This window comes from Chiroxiphia lanceolata, chromosome 5 (genome assembly GCF_009829145.1).
Source record: "Chiroxiphia lanceolata isolate bChiLan1 chromosome 5, bChiLan1.pri, whole genome shotgun sequence".
NCBI lineage: Eukaryota > Metazoa > Chordata > Aves > Passeriformes > Pipridae > Chiroxiphia > Chiroxiphia lanceolata.
This window is the reverse complement of record NC_045641.1, coordinates 16,034,842-16,058,548: the sequence shown is the minus strand read 5'-3', so window position 1 is coordinate 16,058,548 and position 23,707 is coordinate 16,034,842. Positions and strand designations below refer to the sequence as shown.

General features: G+C 39.3%; 1 protein-coding gene across 4 annotated transcripts in view; it reads left to right on the top strand.

The window, feature by feature from the left end:
• CERK (ceramide kinase) overlaps positions 1-8,957 on the top strand; it is a 41,622-nt gene extending 32,665 nt beyond the window's left edge. For all 4 annotated transcript variants that reach the window (XM_032688443.1, XM_032688444.1, XM_032688445.1 and 1 more), the window contains exons 11-13: positions 2,665-2,870; positions 5,129-5,337; positions 6,221-8,957. In XM_032688443.1, the coding sequence (XP_032544334.1) occupies positions 2,665-2,870; positions 5,129-5,337; positions 6,221-6,320 (515 nt within the window). In that variant the 3' untranslated portion in view covers positions 6,321-8,957. The remainder of the gene's footprint in view (positions 1-2,664; positions 2,871-5,128; positions 5,338-6,220) is intronic.
• Positions 8,958-23,707: the final 14,750 nt, after the last annotated feature.

Below are 23,707 nucleotides of genomic sequence, written 5' to 3'. Positions count from 1 at the left end.
ATCCTAATGGGAAGAACTGATATTGATACACTTGTGACCTTGCTAGAGAAAGATATATAGATTCAGTTGGTTGAGTTTTGCCTCCAGCCTTGGCTTATATTCTTGGATAAACCGCTCTTAAATAGTAGGCAGGCTTCCTGTGGATGCTTGTTTTTGCTTTTACTCTCTTTTTTTTTTTCTTCTTTCAGAGCCCAGTGACACAAAAATTTGGTCCTCGGGCCTTAGGACCTAGACTGTCTCATAATTATTGTTATTTTGCACTGTATTTGTGCCAGGTTCTAGACATCTAGACATCTCTTTTGGTTCTAGACTCAAAAAAGTGTATCATCATATTGTGGAGGTTGATTGGTAGCATAAAGACTGTATATAGATTTCTGTGCCAACTTGAATTCTTGTTACATGTGTTTATGTATAGTGCTTTCATCCCAATTACTGCTATCAGATTTTTTATACAGTCAAGAGATGGCCAAATTGATATATGTCTTGATTTGTTTTAATCTATACCCAGATTCAGCTAAAGAAATTGCTTTACATAATATAAGTAATTGGTATGAATAATAATATAAATATGATAGTAGTTTTTTTGGTAGGAAAAAAAAATTTTTCTTCTTGAGAAATAACTGTAGTTAAAAAATGCCAACCGTTTTTCTTTTGTTTCTGGGGGGTTTGGTTTTTTTTATGTTTGGGTGGGTTGTTTTGCTTGTTTGGTTGGTTGTTTTTTAAATTGGTGATTTTGTTGCCTTTCATCCAGCAAAGGAGCTACTGGAAAACTACAAGTTAGTGAGCAATCAAGACTGCTTTAGCCAACATTGCACATGATATTAAGCAGCTGATTATGTAGGATATTGTTTATTTAGATTCATATTACTGCTGGTAGCTGGCTTTCTTTGCAGTCCAGTCTCCGTGCAGTAGTGGTAAGCAAACAATACAATCAGCTACTCTTGATTTGCAATAAAAAGACTTTTAAATGTCCACCTCAGATAAGCTTTTTACTCAGGAGGGTATATTAGCTGATTCTTTCACTGTGCCTACTTGGTTTGTGTATGATTCAGTTAAGTTCAGAAGGGTGCTTGATTGGCTGTCACTGAACATATTTCCTTGTATTGTGCAGAAGTGTGTGTGCATGTGCTAAGTAAATGTTGGATGTTAGTACTTTATGCTGATTTCAGCAACTTGGAGCATATGTACACAATAGGCAGTTGAAATGAGTGCCGTTTATGCACTCCCTGCTTATGATTGCACTATTGTAGGAAAGATAGTTTGAGCAAGTAATTTGTGCTGTTACAGCGATGCACCCCACAGAAATGAAAATAGTTGGTCACTGAAAATATGACAAATACCCTGATTTTGTTCTTATTTGAACAGTGTAGGATTTTTTTGAGTAACATGCCGAAATTTATACTGAACGGTATTTTTCCAGCAGGTGAAAACCATCTATTACAGTAACATATATAAGCATTCTATTCTAAGTAGACTTTAAGGGAGACTTATTACAGTGAACATACTTCAAAACTTAATATGTATCTAGACACACTTACAACTAAATTGCTAGTGCTTCTCAGATAAACAACAAATGGATTTATCAGTAAAGTGTGTTGTTTTCATTTTGTTGTTTGTGTATCAGAAAATGCCTGTTGTTTCCAGTTCCAGTAGTTTCTTATGTTCTGTTCACTTACCTTCATCTCACAGCAGGGTCTTGTCATTTACCTGCAGCCTGAACAAAGTCATTCTATAGTCTAACATTTAAGTCTTTCTCATGTCTCTTAAGATACATGTTTTGAATCTTATTGATATTATTTCTTTTGGTAATGTCCTGTTTGAAAGCAACATAAAAAGATCAGCAGTAAAGCAAGCAATACTAAAAACCACTGTGGCAAATGATGTGAAACTGTTGAATTTAAAAACTGCCTATTTTTTTTTTGTTGCTATTTCTGATTTGTTTCTCAGGAGATAGAGAGGATAGTCTAGATGGAAAAAAGAATAAAGTTTTCAAGTTGACAAGTCTATTGTCACATTATAGTCTTACTCTCTTTTTCCTGGAATTCTGTTTTTCTTGGTTCTGTTACTAAAGAGTTGGTAATAAGAAATTTCGATGAATAAAAATTCCAGGAAGCGAGAGAGGTTCAAAGAATGAAGACCAACTATGGAATACTTTGCAAACAATTTTTTTCTTCTTCTTTTTTTTTTTTTTCGACCTTGGAACAGGTCAATTCAAAATGAATGCATAGTAGACTTTAGGTTCAAAATAACCTAGAGAATTGTAATAATGGTCCTCTAAAGTAAAAGTTCCTAAAACTGAGACAGTAAAGAATACCAGAATTTCAGGACATGGAATATATAGCATAAATATATATCATCTATAATCCCATCAAAAAAGTGCCTTGAAAACCACTGTAAGTTCCCCAAATGTTAGATTTCCAAGTCCATACCAGTTCATATGCCTCAAAACCTCTACCTTGTTTAGGAAGGGAGAAAGCAACTTTCTCTGTTGGTATGTGAAAAATATATATATTTTTTTCAAATGTAGTTTATTTTAGATATTCATTGACAGTATGTGAATATACCTAGTAAAAACTTTAAGTTGCCAATAATGATCGCTTTTTAGTGTTCTTGTGAATAGATCAACTGACAACCTGTATCCATGTCTTTATTGATGTGTTTCAGAAGGTGAAGAAGAGTGGAAGGTTATTAAAGGGAAATTTCTAGCCATCAATGCAGTAAATATGAGCTGTGCCTGTCCACGAAGTCCAAAAGGTCTTTCACCAGCAGCTCATTTGGCAGACGGTTCAGCAGATCTCATTCTAGTTCGTAAATGCTCCAGATTTGATTTTCTACGTTATCTTGTCAGACATACAAACCAAGATGATCAGGTGTGTATTCCCCTTGACAGTGAATTCTACAGAGTCCATCTAGGTTGTAAATATTGATATTCTTATATGACAGAAATATCATCTACTAAGCAGGTTTGGTTGGTTGGTTTTTAAAGTTTGTACTTTTTGGGTGACATAATCTTAGCATGTGTATCATAAAAAAAAAAAGGCAGTCCAAAACATTTTACCCAAGTCAAGTCTTTGGCCATAGCATTCTAACAAAATTCCATTTTTGCTAATTGAATTTGGTTTTGTAACATTTTCTGTGTATTTGCTGTTTGGACAATATTTAAAGTTATCACAACTGTGCCACCATGTAGTTGTCATGAAAAACTACTCACGGCATGAAAAACTACTCACAGCATGACATAGCTGAGGTAGATGAGGTAAGGAATAATAAATCACTTCTATAAACTGTATAAAAATGTGATTTAGAAGAATGTTACCAGAACTGCAGTTTCATTGTAAACTGCAGGCTTTTAGCAGAATTTTACTACATATATGTGACCAGTCTACAAGCTTTATGCATTCAGCTTCAAAATTATTTCTTGCATATGTTGTAGCTGTCAGAAGGGAAGATTCATCACTGCTTTGGATTGTTGTATCTGTTGAAACCAGAGCTATGGCTGTGAATACACACATTTAATATTTGTCACAACCTGGTGTCATTAACATGTTCTGGAAATTAACTGAACAATGGACTAATGACATATCTAGTGCATAGAAGCAATAACAAATCTCACATGTTTATGATGCTCTGTAGAAGAATTAGCGTAGATTCTTTTTCCTTTATTTCCTCATTACCAGTCCCTGGGACATTGTGTGTGTATATATATATATATATACCTTCTTCCTGCTGTTCTCAGTCTCCTCTTCTTCCCTTCACTCATTCTCACTCATTGTTCCCTTGATATTTACGACCATTTGAAGCCATCTCTGGCTATCTTTCAAACTGGCTATAACATTTATCAAGGGACTACATTCTGCTTGGGCTTGAGACGTGAGAGCATGTCGAGGTGACTGCAGCCATGGATGCCAGCTTTTGCACCTGAGCTTTTTGGACAAGCACAGTGCTCAGTGAGCCACATATCCATGGACCACTGGTTCCAAGTGTGGAGTTTGACATCTTCACAGTTTGACTATGGTTAAAAGTTGAGGGAAGGTCCCTCCAACTCTGCTTTTTCTGATTGTCACTATGGCCATTCCCTTTCCAATGCTTCAGGTTTCTCTCTGAGTTATGCTGGTTTTGCAGTTTAGATTAAGTGCAGGGTTGTACATATGTCCTTATGTCAGGTTAGTGTCCACCATAATAGTATCCTTTTTAGACACTTAAGGAAATATGAAAAGAAAAAGGAAGAAAAAGGTGACTGTATGTCAATATAGACTGGTTTATGCGTAAACTGTTTCTTGTTCACTTTTGCTTCCTTGCCATCCCCTTCCGATAGACACACAGAGACATACTCCATTGCCTTTTCTAAATGACCTGTCTCTATTCATTACAGCTTACTAAATATTTAAGTCCATATCAGTTAAGTTGCTTTCAGGGCAGGTGGAGGAACCCTCTAATTTGATTGTCCTTTTAATTTATGAGTCTTGTTTTAAAGCATTTGTACAATATTGTAGTGTAAATCTGCAGCCTCTGTTATAAATCTTTTAATTGACCTGCTTTTTCTAGCTGAATTAACTAGTTAAAATTATTTTTATTTTGTTGGAATTTAATAATATTGCTCTCTATTCTTATTTTCATGTACCCCAGCTCTGTGATTTGATCACACTGCCATGGAATTCTCACCTTCTGGGCATTGTTCCAAGTGCAAAGACAGAAGACTTTCATAAAAACCCATGTGTCTTAAGGACTGTAGTTGAACAGGTCCTTAGGATGGTGCAGAGATACAATCTAAACCTTTTTGACTTTGACACCATGTTATAATATTTCTGATATGTTATTTTAAGTATTTTTTATACTCCATTTACTTGTAATCTCAGAACCTGTTACCTGGTTATCTGTAAAGTGGCAGTATTGCAGCTGCTTGAGGAGGACCATCGAGAAGTAGGGTTCCATTTTGGCTTTACTGTCTTTCAATTGTGCAGTTATTCAAAACCAAAAATCACACTATGCCTCAGGTAACCTTCTCTGGAAAACTGGAGTGGACAGACTTTTCTTGAATACAAAATGCTGCATGCTGAGTTGCTTTACACATCAAGTGTATTTAACTGTAATTGCCTGACTTGCTTTATTTATTTTTTTTTTTTTGTAGTTTGACTTCCCATTTGTAGATGTTTATCGGGTGAAGAGTTTTCAATTTACATCAAAGCTTTCAGAAGACAATGAAAGCAATGTCATGGACATAGGAAAGAAACGTTTTGGTCAGTTCTGCAGAGATCATCCAGCCTGTTGCTGTAATATTGTTAATAGCACCTGGAATTGTGATGGAGAAACTCTGGATAGCTCAGCAATTGAAGTGAGGTAAGCTTTGATTTTTCTCTGTATATAGCAGAACACATTAAGCCTTCTCACTGATTTTAGAAATGCTCATAAAGACATCCATAAAATGTGCCTGTGCATAGCAAATTTGAGTCTTATGATAATAAACTTAAATTTTTTTGTTACCTTTCCAAAGCATACTGCAACCACATATGTTGTAAATGATCAGTCTGAGTGAGATAGATGGCCCTGCCTTTGAAGTCATGCTTACTGCTTAGGAACTGATATTATGTGCTTGAAGTGCTTGAAGTGAAGGTGGTGTTGGGAGGATTCTTTTTGAATTAGTGGAGTGCCTCATTACTCTGAGCAATAGCTTTTCCTATTAAGCTTAAGTAAGCATCTTTGTCTTACAGAAATACTGAGTATCCTCAGTGCTTTTTGACACATAGCACAGAGTCTTATAGCCAGTCTTTGTATATGATGAAAGAATTTTACAGCTGTGCACATAATCAAATTAGAAAAGAAGTTTGTGAAATTTGAAGGGAGTTTTTTTGTTTGGATTAGTTTGGGCTGCTTGTTTTTGTTTGTTGTTTTTAGAATAAAGGAAACCAAACCCATAATATTTACATGCACGTGTGTTCCATTAAAACATAATCACTTAGTTCAAAACTGACTTTTTTAAATAATGTATGTGGTAAAAGATTAGCTCATCTAAGTAGCCATAGAACTTTTTGTGTGGACAAGAGTAGTAAATGAGGATACATGAAGGGGAGGATTGCATCAAGAATGGAAGTGTGGTTTCTGTAGTCTGGAGTAAGGAACTTTGTCCAACTGCTTGAAATGAATGGATTATTTGAATTAAATAATTAGAATGAAATATGTAGTACCCATTTATTTGTTACTAATTGATTTCCATATTTTTCAGGGTTCACTGCCAGTTAATGAAACTATTTGCAAGAGGAATCGAGGAAAACTGTAAAGATGAAGCTGCCTACAGTCAGAGTAGTGCTGAACAATTACTATAGACATTGTTCCTCCAGTGGGGAGAAGAAAAAATAAAAGCTCAAGGAAATTGAGTAAATATGCATTTTAGTCAAATTGACAAGTATTTTAAACTTCTAGATTTTTTTTTATGGCTTCAGTATAGTTTTAGACGTCTTACTGCATTGTGTCATTTTTTTAAAAACCATTGTAATCATTAAAATATATCTTGGAGCAAGTTAATCTAAGTTATGTTAGAAAAGAGAGGATTAGCCTATATCTATGTATTCATGATGACTGATAAATTCTCTGTGCTTTTCTAGAAAGCTAATTTAGCAATTGTGTTGCAATAATATCTAAGTGATATAAAACATTGGACTTTCCATTGGAATCAAGACAAGATATTTTCAGTGTTTGAGAAGATGTTTTCTGCTGGGAGTGATATATCATTGCATGTGGTTTAAATGCTGGACAACAGTGTTGTCACTTGCATCCTGTTTTGTTTTTTTTTAATATCTTTCATTTTGTAATTCTGACAATACCTTGCAACTTATCAATGCAATTCAAACACACATTCCTGGCTTTATGTAATAAGAGTGTGCAAATACTTTGAAAAATAAAAGCACAACTGCATACAGGTCACACCTCATCCTATATATTCTCTTTATGAAGGCTTCCTTGCATCATGCTTTTTGGGATTATAAAGGGTTTTATGACTGTTTGGATGATACCAAATACCACACAGTGATCTTGCAAGCAACTTGCAGTACTATTTATATAATATCAGAAAGGCACAGGCAAAGGAAAACATAAATAACTTCTCAAACACCAGCAAATTTTATTTTTTTTTTAAATATCTAACATTAACATATGAAAAGCTTCCCTCTTCAATACACAATTCTTTGGACATTCTACTCCATATGTTAAAATGTCTTTGCAAAATAAGGTGTTGAAATGTAAAGTCTAGAAATATGATTTGATGATGGAAAGTCTTTGAAACAGTGTTTATTTAACTAAATATGAAACAAAATAATTTGTTTTGTGAAGTCAAGGGAAGAAACTGGCATCTGATAAACAACTAATTCACTGTGCTAATTTGTTTTTATTACAAAAAACATTGGACTGTCATATAGAGCTATGGAGTGATTATTTAAATTGTGTATGGTTTTGTATATTTTGGCACATACATGTTTTGTGTTTAAACTTGGGGCTAAATTTTGCTCATCTTATACAGGCTTATTCCTGTTTGAGGATCAGAGGTTAGCCCCTGTTCTCTTCTTTTTTTTTTTAAGTGTTCTTTAAAGTTCTCTTTAAAACTTACTAGATCTGTGGGTTTTTTGCATCTGAACAGCTAATGATTCTGTATTCATATATATTTATTGGTACATCTGTCATCCAGTTTGTATTAGTTTCATGTTTCTCATATATTTGGTCTGTGTAAGCCATAGCAATTGGTCATTTTATTACTGAAGCACTTGAAAACTGTTATAAATGGCAGGCTATTTTTTTCTATTGAAGTTATTTACATTCCAGTTTTGTGTAATATCAAAATCGTGTGCTATATCTTTGCTACAAGTATTATTCATACTGCTCTATATGACAAAAAGCATTTGCAAATTATATTTGCCTCAAGTACAATCATACAAAGTTTAGGATCTGTTTTTTGTTATATAGTATTTCAGGGAAATACTTGAATACTTTCCAAAACTACTGCTATTTACTTTCCATATTAATGCAGTGAGTTGAAATGCTGATTCATCTAATGTTTTTCAGACATTTAACATAGGTGTTATGTATACTGTATTTTTAAAGCCATGTTTAATAAATGAAATAGTACTTTTAAACTAAGAAGCCCATTGAAAATGAAATCATGCCATTCTACAAATGTAAATATTTTTTAAGGTGTCATTTGTTAAAAAATTTCTACAGTTATTGTGGTTTATCCATGAATATTATGAGAGAACCCAGACTTCAAGTTACAGTAATTCTTGTGCAGGATATGATGGTGCACGCTCAGGTTACCAACAGTGAGGATGTTTATGAGGCATTGCAGCTTTCCCAGGGCACATTCTCCTCTCTGAGAACAGGAGTCAATACAAACCAGCCCTTTCCATTAGTTTACTAGCAAATCATGAGACCCTTACTTGAAAAATGGAGATTTAATCTTATAGTGAATGTATACTGAAATGCTTTGAATATTTTAATATCTGAAACTGAGTGCTTCATGCTTCCAAAGAACACCATACCGAAAATCCCCTTTCTGAGAAAAAGCCACCAGAAAACAAGGAGAAAATATCATTCTGTAGTATGGTAAAGAAGTGTGAAGTAAATAATAAAGGTATTGCAACATAATCAAATTTAAGAGTCTTAGGTAATAGAAAAGCTGCATAGTTGCATTTGAATGATTCTATTTGTAGCATATTAAACTAGCAAAGCACCATATGTGAGTTGTATGACATGTCCAGTTTATTTTTAAGAGCTGTGTAAGTAATGTCTGCTTACATTTTAATTCTAGGGTTTTTTTTTTTCTCTGAATGTAGTCTCAGTATGGAAATTATGTATAGGAAAAACAACTTTGATTTTTCTTTTTTCCCAATCTTGCTGGCTTCAAGATTAGAAAATGTGTTGGTTTATGATGCTAGGGCATTTCATTGAAAAAATAAAACAGCATTGTACGATAATACAGTGGTTTTCTTCTTTTCACAACTTGATTTGAAAAAGATACCTCACTTTGTTTGACAGAAATCTGGCAGTAGAGTGCTCAGTGTAACCAATGTGGGCAGATCAAACCAGGTGGAGCAATTCATAACCTTCTGTTTGGGTTGACCACACCTCTGTGGCAATTGTGAGTGTGAACAAACACTAAGAGTGAAGGAAAGCGACTAGTGAAGCAGGACTTGGGCTAAAACTAAGCAACTCTACCAAGCTAAACTAAAGATGCAAAGGAGGAAAAGGAATTTAGATATAATGCAGGTATTTAGAGTTATTATTGTGGAAAAATCTAAACTACTAAAAGTGAAAGGAAACCGCTGTTCTAAGAAGCATGAAATATGTATTATACTATAAATAGTATGTGGTAAATAGATAGTGGGTTTAGAATTTTGTTGCAATAATTACTACAGAAGTAAAACATGTTCATTGTAGATAAACAATGGGCACAGAAGGCAAACATGATTTTCAGCATTGTAAAGATTTCTGGTTTTGAAGTGTACTGGTGTTACGTGGCAAGGTTTTGGTAGCCAGGGAGGCTGCAAGGGTGGCTTCTGGAAGAAGACAGCAGAAGCTGCCCCCATGTCCGAGTCAGTTCCCCAGCCAGCTCCAAGATGGACCTGCAACTGGCCAAAGCTGAGCTGATGGATGGCATTGCTAGCCCATCTATGATAGCACATTTAAGAAAGGTAAAAAATGCTGCTCAGCAGTTGTGACAGGAGTGAGGGGAAAATAAACATCCTGCAGACACCAAGGTCAGTGAAGAAGGGGGAGGAGGTGCTCCAGGCACCAGAGTAGATTCCCCTGCAGCCTATGGTGAAGACCATGGTGAAGCAGCTGTGCCCTTGCAGCCCATGGAGGTCCATGGGAAGCAGAGATCCACCTGCAGCCCATGGAGGACCACACACGAGCAGGTGGGTGTGCCCTGAGAGAAGTTGCAGCCCATGGAGAGCCCATGCTGGAGCATGGGAACTGCAGCCACAGAGAGGATATTTCTGGTGGGAACTATGGCCCATGGAGGACCCTTCCCTCCTCAGGAAGGAGGAAGCAGTGGGTGAGATAAGGTGTTATGGACTCACTAGAACCCCCGTTTCCCATTCCCCTGCACTGCTCAAGGTGGAGGAGGCAGTAGAAGAGTCAGGAATAAAGTTGAGGAAAAGAGGAAGATGGGGGGGAGGTGATGGGTTTAGATTTGTTTCTATTTCTGTCTTACTCTGGTATTAATTATCAATAAATTAAATTAATCTTCTCCAGGTTGACTTCGTTTTGCCCTGGCTGTAACAGCTGAGGGACCTCCCTGTCCTTAGCTTGACCCATGAGCTTCTCATAATTTCTCACCATTGTCCTGAGAGTGGTGTGGAATCAGAAATTTCTACAAACATGTCAGTCTTGCAATTCAAGTATTAGAATAATGGAATCTTAGAACTGTTTAGGTTGGAAAAGACCTTAAAGACCATCAAGTCCAACTCTTAAACCAGCACTGCCAAGTCCCCCACTAAACCATGTCCCTAAGTCCATATCCAGAGATCTTTTAAATGCCTCCAACCACTTCCTTGGGCAGCCTGTTCCAAGGCTTGACAACCTTTCCATGAAGAAGTTTGTCCTAAAATAGAAACTTGTATTGGAAGGGAGTTGAAAGATTATCTTGGCCTCAGCTTGAGGCCACTTCATCTATTTCCTCTTTTCCTGTTGCTTATTACATGGAAGAAGAGACTGACCCCCAGCTGGTTACAACCTTCTTTCAGGTATTTGTAGAGAGTAATAAGGTCTCCCCTGAGCCTCTTTTTCTCCAGGCTAAACAGCCCCAGCTTCCGCAGCTGCTTCTCATGAGACTTGTGCTCCAGACTCTTCATCAGCTCCATTGCCATTCTCTGGGCATGCTCCAGCACCTCAATGTCCTTCCTCTAGTGAGGGGCCCAGAACTAAACACAGAATTAATTTTCCTAGAACTCCTACCTTAATTCCTATGAAGTAAATAAGCAATAGGAATTCATCATTTTTATTTGCATTAGTGACATTGCTCTTATTTCAAATTTTCAACAGGAGAGTTAAGTAATATAGTAGATTCTAACTGATGTTTAAGTTGCAGTAAATAATTCTGTCCAGAATTAAGCAACAGTCTTCCCAGACTTCTGTCTTACCCACTGCCATGCACATGATGTACATCTAGCAAAGGCTTACGCATGTTCTTAATTAATGAGTGACTAGTCCCATTAATTAGAACTGGGTGGGGCATTCATTCTTCAGTCATGCCTTTCAAATCCTCTGCAATGAGAGGATTAACAATTTTTTTTATTCAATTTCCTACTGTTTATAAATGATTACTAATATGTACCTACCAAAATTGCCAGTGAGGTTGTCTTCAAAAAATGTTTGCTTCTTTAAGACTCTTACATGTCTGAAATGGCGATTTGCTCTTGCTAGTTCACCAAAGGTGCAATTTTCTGCCTTATTTCATAGGAATCCTCCAACAATAAATAAAATTAATATATTTTAATTTTTTTTTTTTAGTATTTCAGTAGTGTAGAACAGGAAAAATACAAGGGGAAAAATAATTATTCATACAGGAAAAATATTGAAAGAATAACAGAAGTGATGCAAATTAAAAAATCAAAATTCTGAAAGGTATGAAAGAGAACATCTGTAAAACAAATATTAAAAAGAAGAATTAGGAAAACAAAATACAGAATTTTTTTTCCCATTTATTTTGCTGGAAACCATTGCCCTAGTATGTATACTTTAACTGCACAGTAAAGCTAGCGCTAAAGGTTTGAGTAGATTGCTAGAAGTTTGACTATTTACAATCAATAGAGAGAATAAAAGTTTTATCACTGTTGTAAAGATACATTACTAAAAAAATGCTGGGTAACTCTCTGTATTTCCACTCACAAACTTTACCATAATAGCAGCATTGACAGAACAGCTGTTAAAGGAGAATTGTAAAAGCAGCTTCATGGTTTCCTGTAGCAATGTGAAATGTTATGAATGACTATTCAATTTAGTCCACCAAATATAAGTTTTCATGTTAATATTTAGCAGTTGTATTTTAGCAGAGGGGAGATTGGACAGCAAGAAAAAATGCTAGATGAGTGTTTCAATGCTGCTGAAATTGAGCTGGTGGGATAGCAACTCACCCCAGCTGCCCCATAGACCTTGTAACATCAGGGAAAGTCCCCACAGAAAATGCTTCCCTACAGAAATACCTATGCAGTTCCTGGTGCATATTTGTGCAACCTGTTCTTCTGAGCCTTTGGTGATGTATACTCTGCAAAGCAGATTAGCCACCAGAATGGATTGCTTAAAGATTTGTAGTTAGAAACCCTTGGTTACTCACTTAATTGAATCTCCCTTGCTGTATTTACAGGTGGGCACATTCCCCCATTGCTTTCTGGGGAATTCCCTCCCTGGGCTATTTTGTTTCCTCTCAGTCTTCTGTTCTTTGCCTAAACAGTACTCCTGTTCAGACAGAGAAGGAAAAAAAAAAAAACCAAACCACAATATTCAAGCACCTATTGATATCAAGAAAAACTGCTTGAGGCTGATTTTTGTTTACCACCAAAGAAGAGACTTTCTAGAAGAGAGCTGGTGGCTCTAAAAAAGGAATGAGTATCTACATAAAGTCTTGAAGCAAATCAGACACTGTTAGTTCTTAAATACCATGTTTTCACATAATGCTGTCTAAAGCTCTAATAGATGCATTTGAAGCAGATATCTCCCCTCAGCAATATCTATCAGATAAATAACTACTCTGAGGATTACTCTGCTAGTAGATGCTGCCCTGTCCCTATCCCAAAAATCAACCCAGTAAGTAGCTCTCAGATGGCTGGAGCCTCTCATTTCCATTGTGTCTTATAGTGTTTGAATTTTCTAGGGGAAACAGGTAAAACCTGAACACCTGGGTATTGCTGTGGTTGCAATTTTCTAGTAAAGGTTTTCAGAAAATCCTCAACACTTTGGTAGCAGAGTCGGGAAAGAGTAAACACAGGCATATTCTCTCACCAGAACAGCAGAGAGTACTGTCCTCTGTTGGTAGGCAAACCTTTCAGCTAACAGAAGAATTTGTATTTTTTTTCCTGCATAAAAGAGTTTACAAACTCTTGGAGGAAGGTGAGGTGGAGAGGAAGCACAGGTTTGCTGTCACCTGTGCTCAGAGGAGTCCATCTTGAAACTGGTGTGGTAAGAACACCAGGCAGTAGTACTCCCTCTGGATGCAGAGGGATTGGTGCAGAAGACCAATCCAGTGAGCAGGAATATCCAAAGATCAATGGCTATGCAGACTCAGCAATCCCAACTTAACTGCCAATTTAACCAAATACTGCATTGTATTGTGTTGCGCAGGTTTGGGACTGAAGGCCATTACTGTGTGCCGTGCCTTCATTTGCTGGAGAAAATTTCACTGGTCTGGGGTAAATCTGTCCTGTAACACTGCTATGAGAAAGCACAGGAGGAATTTATTAGTGAAGTAGACTCTGTTCAGTGTTTTCATTGCAGCTGAAAAAGAAAAAAAAGGCAATGAAAGGGTTGTTGATTAACCCTGCCCTTACTTGAAGGAACCTGACATAATACACCTTACATTGCACAGGCAAAGGGAGTGTGAGGCTACAGCTGCTTGGATTGATTTCTACCAGGGATTCTGATTTCTACCTTCCAACAAAGGCTACTGAGATACCAGAACTCTGTTCTCCACTTAGCGTGGGTGAGGGCTAAAGGAAAGAACGTTATTGCCATTTAAAAGCACAAATAGCTGTATTTGAATTCCCTTCAGTTCCAGGACACAGCATACATCCTGCAGTGGTGACAGCCAGAACTTTCTACGGAGTGGAAAATGCCTTCCTATGCTCTTAATGAAAGGCAGCGGTGAAAGGATCTACAGTTACTGTGGTTTTAGTGTTTTTCCTGAAGCCAGTAGGAATGCATCTCTGCTGTCTTCAGAAACACTGGGAAACTCACATCAGGTCACAGTGCCCCCTGCAGTGCCCTTTTTACTGGCATCGACTGATGCCTTAGACTACCAACAGGCTAATGGTCCATGTGAAGGTGTAATCAAAAATATCCATAAGGAAATGAGGTTGCCAATATCTTTGAGCTACGGCCACAGACATTTTAGTGGACGAATAGGTGTTGTTGATGACTGTGCAGTTGTTGTCTCTCATACATATTGAAATGTGTGCTGGAAACCCTGGTCTGTTCCAGGAAAAAGAGGTGGATATCTCCATGGCTGTGCAGCCAGCACAGGTGAGCAGGGGTGACCTGTAGCCCTCAGGAGCACTGATGTGGAGCATGCCTGGCAAAGGACCTTGGGTTAGGATGTGAATTGATGGCTCTGACACAAGCCATCTAGAATGCAGAAGTGACACTGGGAGCAACACATAAAACAGATGAAACAACTTATACAAAATAGAAAAGATGGCAGAGATGGTGTTAAAAATGTCTGAAATGGACTTGCTGCCTGTGAACTGCTCTGCAACAGAGTTGCAGGGGCTGAACATATTTGTGCCTGTGAATATTTGGGAGGAATTTGATGTGATGAAATAATTGTGACAACAGTGTATTTATTTTCAAGGCCTCTTCATACAGGTTCACGGGAGGACATGTTTGGGTTCTTGAATGTACATCGAGACTTATAAATAATATCAAATACTTTGCTGTAACCTCATTTTTCTCTGTTCGAGACCCTGTCATGATCTTTTTTTTTCCATCTTGGCTGACACTACTGACAGTGGTGTCAGTACAGAGAAGGCTCACTAGCACTGAGCAACGTGAAACATCTGTGAGTGGTACAGATGTCACTGACTGGCCTGCCTTGGTAGAGCTGTGTCAGAGGAAAAAGGCTCAGAGTGTGCTGAGTGTAAAGGATAACCCTTGAAAATGACACATCTAGAGAAAAGTTGCCTTTGGGTAGAAGCAGATTATTTTGCATACAAATATGAGCGGATGGAGACAGCAGAGATAACTGCCTATTGCTCTCCCATGTGCATTGATTGAGTCTCTGAACTCCGATAGTTACCATATCAGAAATATTGCCACTAGCTTTCAATAAGGAAAGAAATATAGCTTTGTTTTGCTTTTGGAGTCTTTGTATCACAAGTCAGTGCCTATAATCCAGGAAAAGAGAAGATTATTTTTCAGTAAAACCTCAAACAGTGCCTTTAGATGCAGTTATATGCATCACTTGTTTCTCCATATGCTGAGATACAGTGGAGAGTTCCAAAGGTTAAATAATTTTATGATAATAAACTCTCTGGTACACTGTTTAACAATTCCGCATGTTAACATAAATACTTTTTAATCTACCTTACTGCAATGACTGCTATTCAATGTTTTAATTCTGACCTGATCCTGCAGCTCCCTCTACTGAAAATTAGTTCTCTTGAAAATAACTCCACATTTCAAAATACAGCAGTCATTTTTAAGGTAGTCTGGCAAATCCATTTCCTATGGCTCCCTACAGATGAGATCTGCAGTAACGTGCTTCAGTTAAAATTGCATGTCACTTCACATCAGTGATTTCTACTTTTAATTTTCTTTACAGGATTCAGTGTGATCAAACAGTGAGAGATGCTGCATAGTTGTTTTTTGTCTCAAACAACTGAACAACTTGAACACTGTCTTCATTACAAAAAGGACAGAAACATAGGTCAAATAGGGGAAAAGTATAATTGTAAATTTTAGCATCTGGGACCCTTAGATCCTTGTTCATGCACCATCTTTCTCAGCTCAGGAGAATTTGCCTGTGTTGCGAGTATGTTGGGCACACTATTAAAGGTGGCTTAAATATCTATTTCAACCAGGGCTCAGGTAGTTCTAGTGCTCAGTGAATCAGAGTTCACTGTGCTCTGCTCTAAGCAAGTATGAACGAGTGTCATAAATAGAGAAAATAAACTTCCATATCTGCTAAGCAGATGGCCTGAAAAGACAGACCATATCATCTATCGGTTTCAGTCAGTGCCACATGGTGTATGGGAGGCGGGGGGCAAACCCTACTAGATCTGGTGTGGGTTTTCCTCTCACTGCTAGTTCCTGGCTCTCAGGCTCAGCCCTGTTTTCTCCTTTCATGGCCACAGCAGCATTTCTGAGTGCTTCCAGTTTCCCCAGGCTTTTCCTCTTTCTCACTGCTGTCCTGACATTTCACTATTTCCACTGTTTTCTTTTAAGGGCCCCATCTGGAGTTCAAGTATGGTACCAGGTAGTACTGGCCTGATAATACTGCTCTCTATTCCTTTGGTCTACTTTGCTCCACCTTTGGCACTCCCTCAAGTCTGGCTGCCTGCTGCACCAGAACAAAGGCTATCAAGCTCTTTTCTATGTTATTTCTCCCCTGGAACTTTTCTGTTTGATTTTGTGATGCAGACATACATCTGAAACAAGGGACTTGTGCACCTCTGAGAAGAGATGTTTGGCATTCGGACATGTCTTTGGGCCCCAAGGCTTTTACCTTATAGTATATCCAAGCCATATGATCAGCTTTGGGTTTGTTGCTTTGTGGGTGTTTTTCTGTCTGAGCATTTGAAAATTCCTAAAACTCTTTTTATGAAGGTGAAATATTGATGTATAATAAAAGAATGACAATAGCAGTAGGAAATTATTATTTGTTATGTATAATTCAATTGCAAATAAGTGCATGTTCCCCAAGGGAGCTTTTAAAAGCTGAGTATCACTGACATGAGGCTACGTAATGTCACCATTGGGGTAAGGTACTGCCATATTCTTCGTTTATACTTCTTTTCTGTCTAAAAGACTAGGTAAAAAAGGCACGTCGCTAGGAACCGTGAGCTTTTCTTATTTATTTCTACATTAAAGGGGATCTCCAAGGAAACAGAACTACTGTGTGGCACTGCTAAGGTGTTTGTTACCTCTTAACCTTCCAACAACCATCTTTATTGAAGGCTTTTAAAAAATAATGATTTCCTTAGCATGTAAAGTATGAACAATATAAATGTCAATATTTATGCTCTATGTATTTTCTTCTGTATAGCAGAGCAATGATATATGTGTAAGAGCAATTTTGCAGAAAATAGGATGGAGTGATTTCAGTGCAAATGTTCCTTGCATTTCTTGCTATGAGCTGGCTTGTTTACAATAGGATCCATAACCCACACAACACTTGATTGAAGTGCATCCTAATGTTTGTAACTGGATTTCATCAGAAACCATAAGCTGGAAAATGGCTGTTCCTATGGCCTAAAGGACTGTGTAGTCTGCACTACATGTGGATGTCTTTTAATTCAGGAGTATTAAGATCCCTGAGGCCTGTAGTGAAAAATGGTAAGAGGACACAATGCTATCGAAAAGGTAGCAGGAGAAGTACCAAGCCCCAGGGGGAGCAGTGGGGGAATGATAGAGAACAGAAAAAAGCATAAGCTGAAGCCAGACCTCTGCACCTTGGTGTATTCGAGGTTGGGTTGCAGGCTCAGCCAGTGGCATGTTGATTACAAAATCCAAACTGACTGTGCTTTGGAGCCTTTGGCATGTGACCATTCCTCTTCAACAGCCTTGCATAAACATTTTGAAATTCAGTTGCTCTTCAACAGAGCCTTTGGCATTAAGTACCTTGTTGAACACCACAGGGTTTCCTCCGCTTCTAAAGGGCAAAGGGACAAGACACAAGTGGCAAGTCACTGTGTCCTCAGCTGACGGAAGTCAGGTCTTTTGACCTTTAATAGAGCCACGTCAGTTTACCAGAGACAAAGATCTGCTGCTCTGCTTCGCTGATATATATCTGCTTAATCCAAGCACATATCAGGACAGATTGCACCAAAAATTTGAACAGACTTTGCACCCATGGTGTGACCTCTGGAATTGTGCTCTGTCAGCTCTAGCAAAGAAGTAACTTTCTATTCTACTTCAGTGTACTTTGAACCAGAGGAACTAGACTAATAGGAGTGTTAGGTTCATTTCCAGCTGGATTTCAAGTAAGGCAAATTTGCATTTTCTATTGAATATACAAGGCCATATAAACAGAGGAGAGAAGATGACAGTCTATTGACATTATGTAAAGGCAGCATATCAGTTTAAAGGGTTCTGTTTGCCTAGAAGAGTGTGAAGAAGACTATTTAATTACCTGTCTAGGGTTGACAAAGATAAACACTCTGTTATTATTCCATGTATTTGCTTGTAACTCAATTAAGGATGTGTACTTAATTGTATCACCAATATGAAGAAATAAGTGTTAAGGTGTTTGAAAGCTAGAGGAAATGAGATGTCCCTCAAGAAACATGAAAGGTCAGGGAGTAGAGAAAGCAAGGAAGCATAAAATTATGGCATTGGTATTCAACTAAGATCAGAAGTGAAGGGCTGTGTTATCTGAATTCCCAATTGTAAGGTTGAATTGAGGAGTTAACAGAAAAAGCAGAGCGACACAGCACAGCAGCATGAACTAAATCAAACATGTCTAGTTATTCTGACAGTGGTAAAGGAGAGCTTATGTTCTCGAGTTATTTCAGTAACATTGAATCATCCCTGACATATCTACAATATTTGCTGTCTTCTGTGTAAAACACTCTTGAATGATAACATTTAATGCATGGCACTAAGTGATCAGCCTTAGTGTTTCATTTTTCTGTTTCCCCACATTAATTTTGCCATTAAAAATACAGAAACAATGAGTTTGGGTTGTTTTTTATAAAAATTGAGATGAGTTATAAAAGTTTAAGATTATTGAATGGGGTTGTCTCATCATCTCCCTACCCATCCCTTTTAATGTGCTTACTCTTTAACATGGATTATGATCACATATAGCATATAAGCCAAATTGGTTTAGCCTCACCTTCACCTGATGCACATTAGCCTTATCATTTTGCATAGCAAACACAGAGGAACAAGATGTATTGCCCTGCGAAGGTGCACTCTCTGTAATCCTGCCCCTCAGAAACCGGCTGTTCCTGCCAGCATCACCACAGCAGGGTGATCCCAGAGCACCAGCACCAAGGTAGTGAGAGGAAGGGTGATGTCATACAACAGCAAAGCACAGCCACAGGTTAGCCCTTTTGTATGGCCCCACAGCAGGACAGACAATGCCAGGCGACGCCCCATAATTGCACCCAGAGCTGCCGGTTTTGGAGCAGACTCAGAAGAGTAAGTCATTCAGTGACTTCTTGCTGTTTCTGACTCTTTCTGTGGAATCGAGTGTTCTCATTGGTGCAAGTCTGAGGAGGGCAGAAAGCAGGCAGGGGACATCACTTGGCCATTTCAGGTTGGAGATGGCACTTTTGGGATGCTCCAACTCCAGAGAACTGAGGGAAAGAATTTTCCCTGCTTCTCCCCTGCCATTACAATGTCTCCATTTAATCTTCTTTTTGACACACCTAACAATACAAACATGTTCTTTGCAACCCCAGGGGACTTTCCCAGATGCAATTTATCATTGAAATAGTTTGATTAAAATAATTTTGCTCTTTGTAATTTTTTTCTTAAATTACTTCTGCACTTTCAGAGCAAAATGTAAGGGTTTTTAATCAATCTGACATCTGATTGTTTTGAGTTTTCTTTACAGCATTTGACACAGCTGACACCACTGCTCTTATCATAAATATCTGCCACATTAGTTTAAAACTGTGATTAAAGCTGCTCTGCATGCTGCTGGCAAGGCAGCTGGACCTGCACGAATTACGATAATAATCAGAGAAGCTCCTTCCTGAGAAGAGTGCTGTTTCTGTAGCCGTGTCAGACAAGTGCTGCCTTTTAAGAATGATTGCTCTGCTCTAAATGACATTTTTGGTTTTCTCTTAGAAAAGTAAGTTATTTATTTTCCCGTGATTTTAACTAAAGAACACTATCATCCCTAGAGAACAATTTTGTTTTTCAGCACTGGAGCAATTACTTTCAGCTGCATCAAGTGCCTGAAGTATAGAAGTCTGTGTTTTCATGGGTTTGAAAAATGCCTGTTCTTAAGGACTCCTAAGCTAGTTTCTCTGTGGCCCTCACCAGTCCCACAATCTCAGCAGAGGATAGCTGTGTATCACCTGGCCAATGCTCCCATCGTGAGAAATGCTGCCATTTGTGAGAAAATACATACATAAGCAGGAGATGGTTTTACTCAAAGTTGAAGCAGGAGATGAATGTACATGGTTATAATGCCATCATTAAGACAGCAGAACTTTGTCTGGAAATGCTGTTTTCATACAGGAAAATAACCAGAGTCATAGAATTGCCCAGGTTGTAAAGGACCTCGAAAGACCATCTTGTCCAACCATTTGTGTGAGAGGGAGCTTGGATGACATTACCTCACATCCTAACCAACTGCATCTTGAGAATCTCTGACAACGGGGACTTTACTGCATCCCTGAGGAGGTTGTTCCAGTGAATGATTATTCCCACTGTAAAAAATTTCTTCTTACGTTAAGATAAATCTCTCCTGGTGCAACTCGTACCTGTTACCCCTTCTCCACTCCATGTGCCTCCTTGTGAAGAGAGAGGAGGACCTCCATCCTCTTTGTAGCCACCCTTTAAGTACTGGAATACTGTGAGAAGGTCCACCCTGAGCCTCCTCTTCCCTGGGGACTAAAAACCTAACTCCTTCAGTCATTCCTCAAAGGGCAGATTCTCCAAATCTTTGGTCATTTTCATAGCCTTCCTTGGGACCTTCTCCAGTTTTTCCATGTCTGTCCTGAATTATGGGGATCAGAAGCGAACATGGTACTCCAGGTATGGATTGACAAGTGCTGGGGGAAGTCACAGACACCAGAGGAGTGCACAAGATGGGGAAATTACAAACTCAGTAGGGACTAAAAAGTTTCTGCCTTGCACAGGGGTAAGATACCACTGATTGACAGCAGCTTGTCCCTCTGAGAGACATCTCCCACCTCTGCCTAATTTCTACCAGCCCGCTTCCCCTGCATTTAGGGAGGCTCCACCTACCACTATGCTGGCAGGACTCCAGTATGTCTGGGAGAGCCCTTGCACCTTCTAAGCAGAGAGTGATGGCACCAGTTTCCCTCCCACCAGCTGGCACAGAGCACGAGCTTTAGTGCTGCACTGCCCAGAGCAAGGAGGTAAGCAATGAGACCTTTGGTGACCAAGTTGAGTGTGGCCATGGCCAGGTAGCATGCATATATATTCTTGAATGAAACTAGTCCCTGATGCTGGAGCAAGGAGAGCAGGGCCACAGGGGTGAAGGCCAGATGCCTTGTCAATGGCAGAGTGTACACCTGCACTGATGTTTGATTACTGACCTGAATCAGCATCATATTGATGAACAATCCACTGAGGGAAAGTCCTAAAAGTGCAACTTATAAGAGCAAAACATACATATATACAGATCAATCCATAACTCATGATAATCAGAGACATTTGGACATTCAATTTTTGCCACACTGAATAATTGATATATTCTTTGTTCTAGAAGTAAGTAATGTACAGGAAATATATGATCCATAAATGGTATTAAATGTGTAAGACCATGCTATTGCCATCCTCTCATGCCAACAGCTGAGGGGGGGAAAAAAAAGCAACACCTCCCAAAAACAGAATGGTAAACAATGACAAAGCAAAAATAACGATACTTGTAATCTGGGTCATTTTTCAGTTTTTACAGGTTTCAGACAAAACAGACAGTCACCAGCTAGAGTCAACATTCATGGTTTGTGTTCTGTTATAAATACATTTGTTGCTGTGTCCTTCCATCCTTTAGTGTTATCACACTCCAGTTCGAGCCTTCCAGTGCCACAGAGCCTGCCCAGTGCTAAGGCCCAGACGGAGTCCCCAGCACTGGAGTTTGCAGCTCTCGCCAGAGCAACTGCTTTGTTTGAGTCTTGTACTCAGCTAAAATCTCAGTTGTCGTTGTCTCAGTCTGTTTAGGTCACTTGGATTAGAAAGTATTGGAGATAAAAACCCAGCAAATTATTTTTGGTAAATAAAGTCAAGTAGATCGGTGTAAATAAGCTGGCTGACTGTGCTGAGAGGGATCCATTGCACTGGGGAAAGCGCTAAGGCTGTGGGGCAGCACAATGGTTTATGGTCTGGTGGGGATGACCAGGGAAGGGTGGTGACCTGGGCTGGGGAGCAGGAGAAGTTGTACCTGGAGACACACATGGCAGCAGAGAGAAGGCAGGTATTGAAAGCAAGTTGCCACACTTGGCCTGGTGTATTTATCACTAGTTCCTGCTCAGAGGACCAAAGAAGCAGGCTTGAGCATTGCAGGAAGCTGTGTGGCTGCTAAATCCTCTGACTTTCATCTGCAATCCAGTTTTCAGGTCTCATGGACAAGGTCTGCTTCAAAAACCTCAGGTCAAGCAGGACATGTGCATTATGCAGTGCCTTTGCAATGGCCTTTAGACAGGCTGTCAGCAGAATTGCTGTCACCACCTCTCCTGAGACATCTGTGAAACCTACTGTAGCTATTCTGGCCGCTGGCTCTTTTCCGTGCATGCCCAGGCTGATGACTAGTACCGGTTAGTGCGTGGTCTCTGAGGGAATTTGTGAACGTGCTCTGCAAATACATCAAGCAACTAATTTGTTAGCATACCCTCCAGTATGAGGCCAAAATTAGACCATGAGCTCCTTCATATTCTGTTAACCTGAGGCTGAGGGATGGAAAGGACTGATGAGTCAGCCCCATGGTGCTGTTTCCACCTTTGGACACTATGACAGCAATGGCCAACTACTGTGACCAGCAGTACCACATACACCCCCCCAAATTCCTGCTTATGACTCCTGCCCTGTGGCAGTCAGTCCCAGGCCACTGTCACTGATTCAGTCTGAGTGACAGTGGCGACTGCTTCTCCTCTGTTAGCTCCTTCCACATGTACACTCTCGGCCCTTGGCTCCTCACCTTCTCCAGACTCTCTGACACGGCACCCACTGCTTCCTGGGGATGTGTGCAGGGAACACAAGCTGACCATCTCCCACGAATTCTGTCCAGGAGGGATCCACTGGTTGTGCTGGTTGCTTGTTTGTGTGTCTGGGAAGGCAAAAGCATGGAAGCTTCTGTCAAATGAGGACAAAGATCCAGTGTGGTCTGTAATGGCAGAATATTTCATGATATAGCATGGGTGGGGGAAGGCTTGCTAGTTATGCAGCTGAGTTGGGGTATGAAGTTTCTAGGTGACACTGATGCATCTGGGGATGCTGCCAAGGAGAACCTCTGCCTCCCTGGGCTCTTCTGTGGTGAGTACCTGTGAGGAGTGGGAAGCCGAGTAGATGAAACTCTTTGTTTCCTCCATAACCTCTAAATATCCTCTATATTTTCCTCCTTCTCTTGTCTTCAACTTACTCCAGGAGAGTTAAAGTCCACGGTGTGCACATGTTCCCTTCAAAAGACATGGGAAGCTTGAAAACACAGAAATTGCAACATGGATGAAGGACAAGAACCCAGTAAACCCAAACTGGAACATGTTCATTGGGGACTGCTTGTCTCTCCAGAGACTTGTGCTGGAGTAGCACTTGTGGCTGGGAAGGCAGCTTGTCAGCTAGCCCCATTCCTTAATCAGGCTTTCCAAGAGATGGATAACTGTGACACAGCTTTCAGGTCTGTAGCCAGCCCCTTCTCCATCCATGCTGTGCACCTCCACTGCCCACTGGGCACTCGCAGCAGGAAGGAGCAGGTCTGTGTGTCAGACTGGGAAAGGCAGAGAATGAGAGTGCTGGGTGATGGATGGCATGTCTGGCAGTCATCTCTCGGGCATGAAGGTGTGAGTTAGCAAATGAGCCTAAATGGTGCTGAGCTGCTTGAAATGAGCGCCTGGACATCTGGGGTGTTATTAGCAATCCAGGGGAATTAGATCTG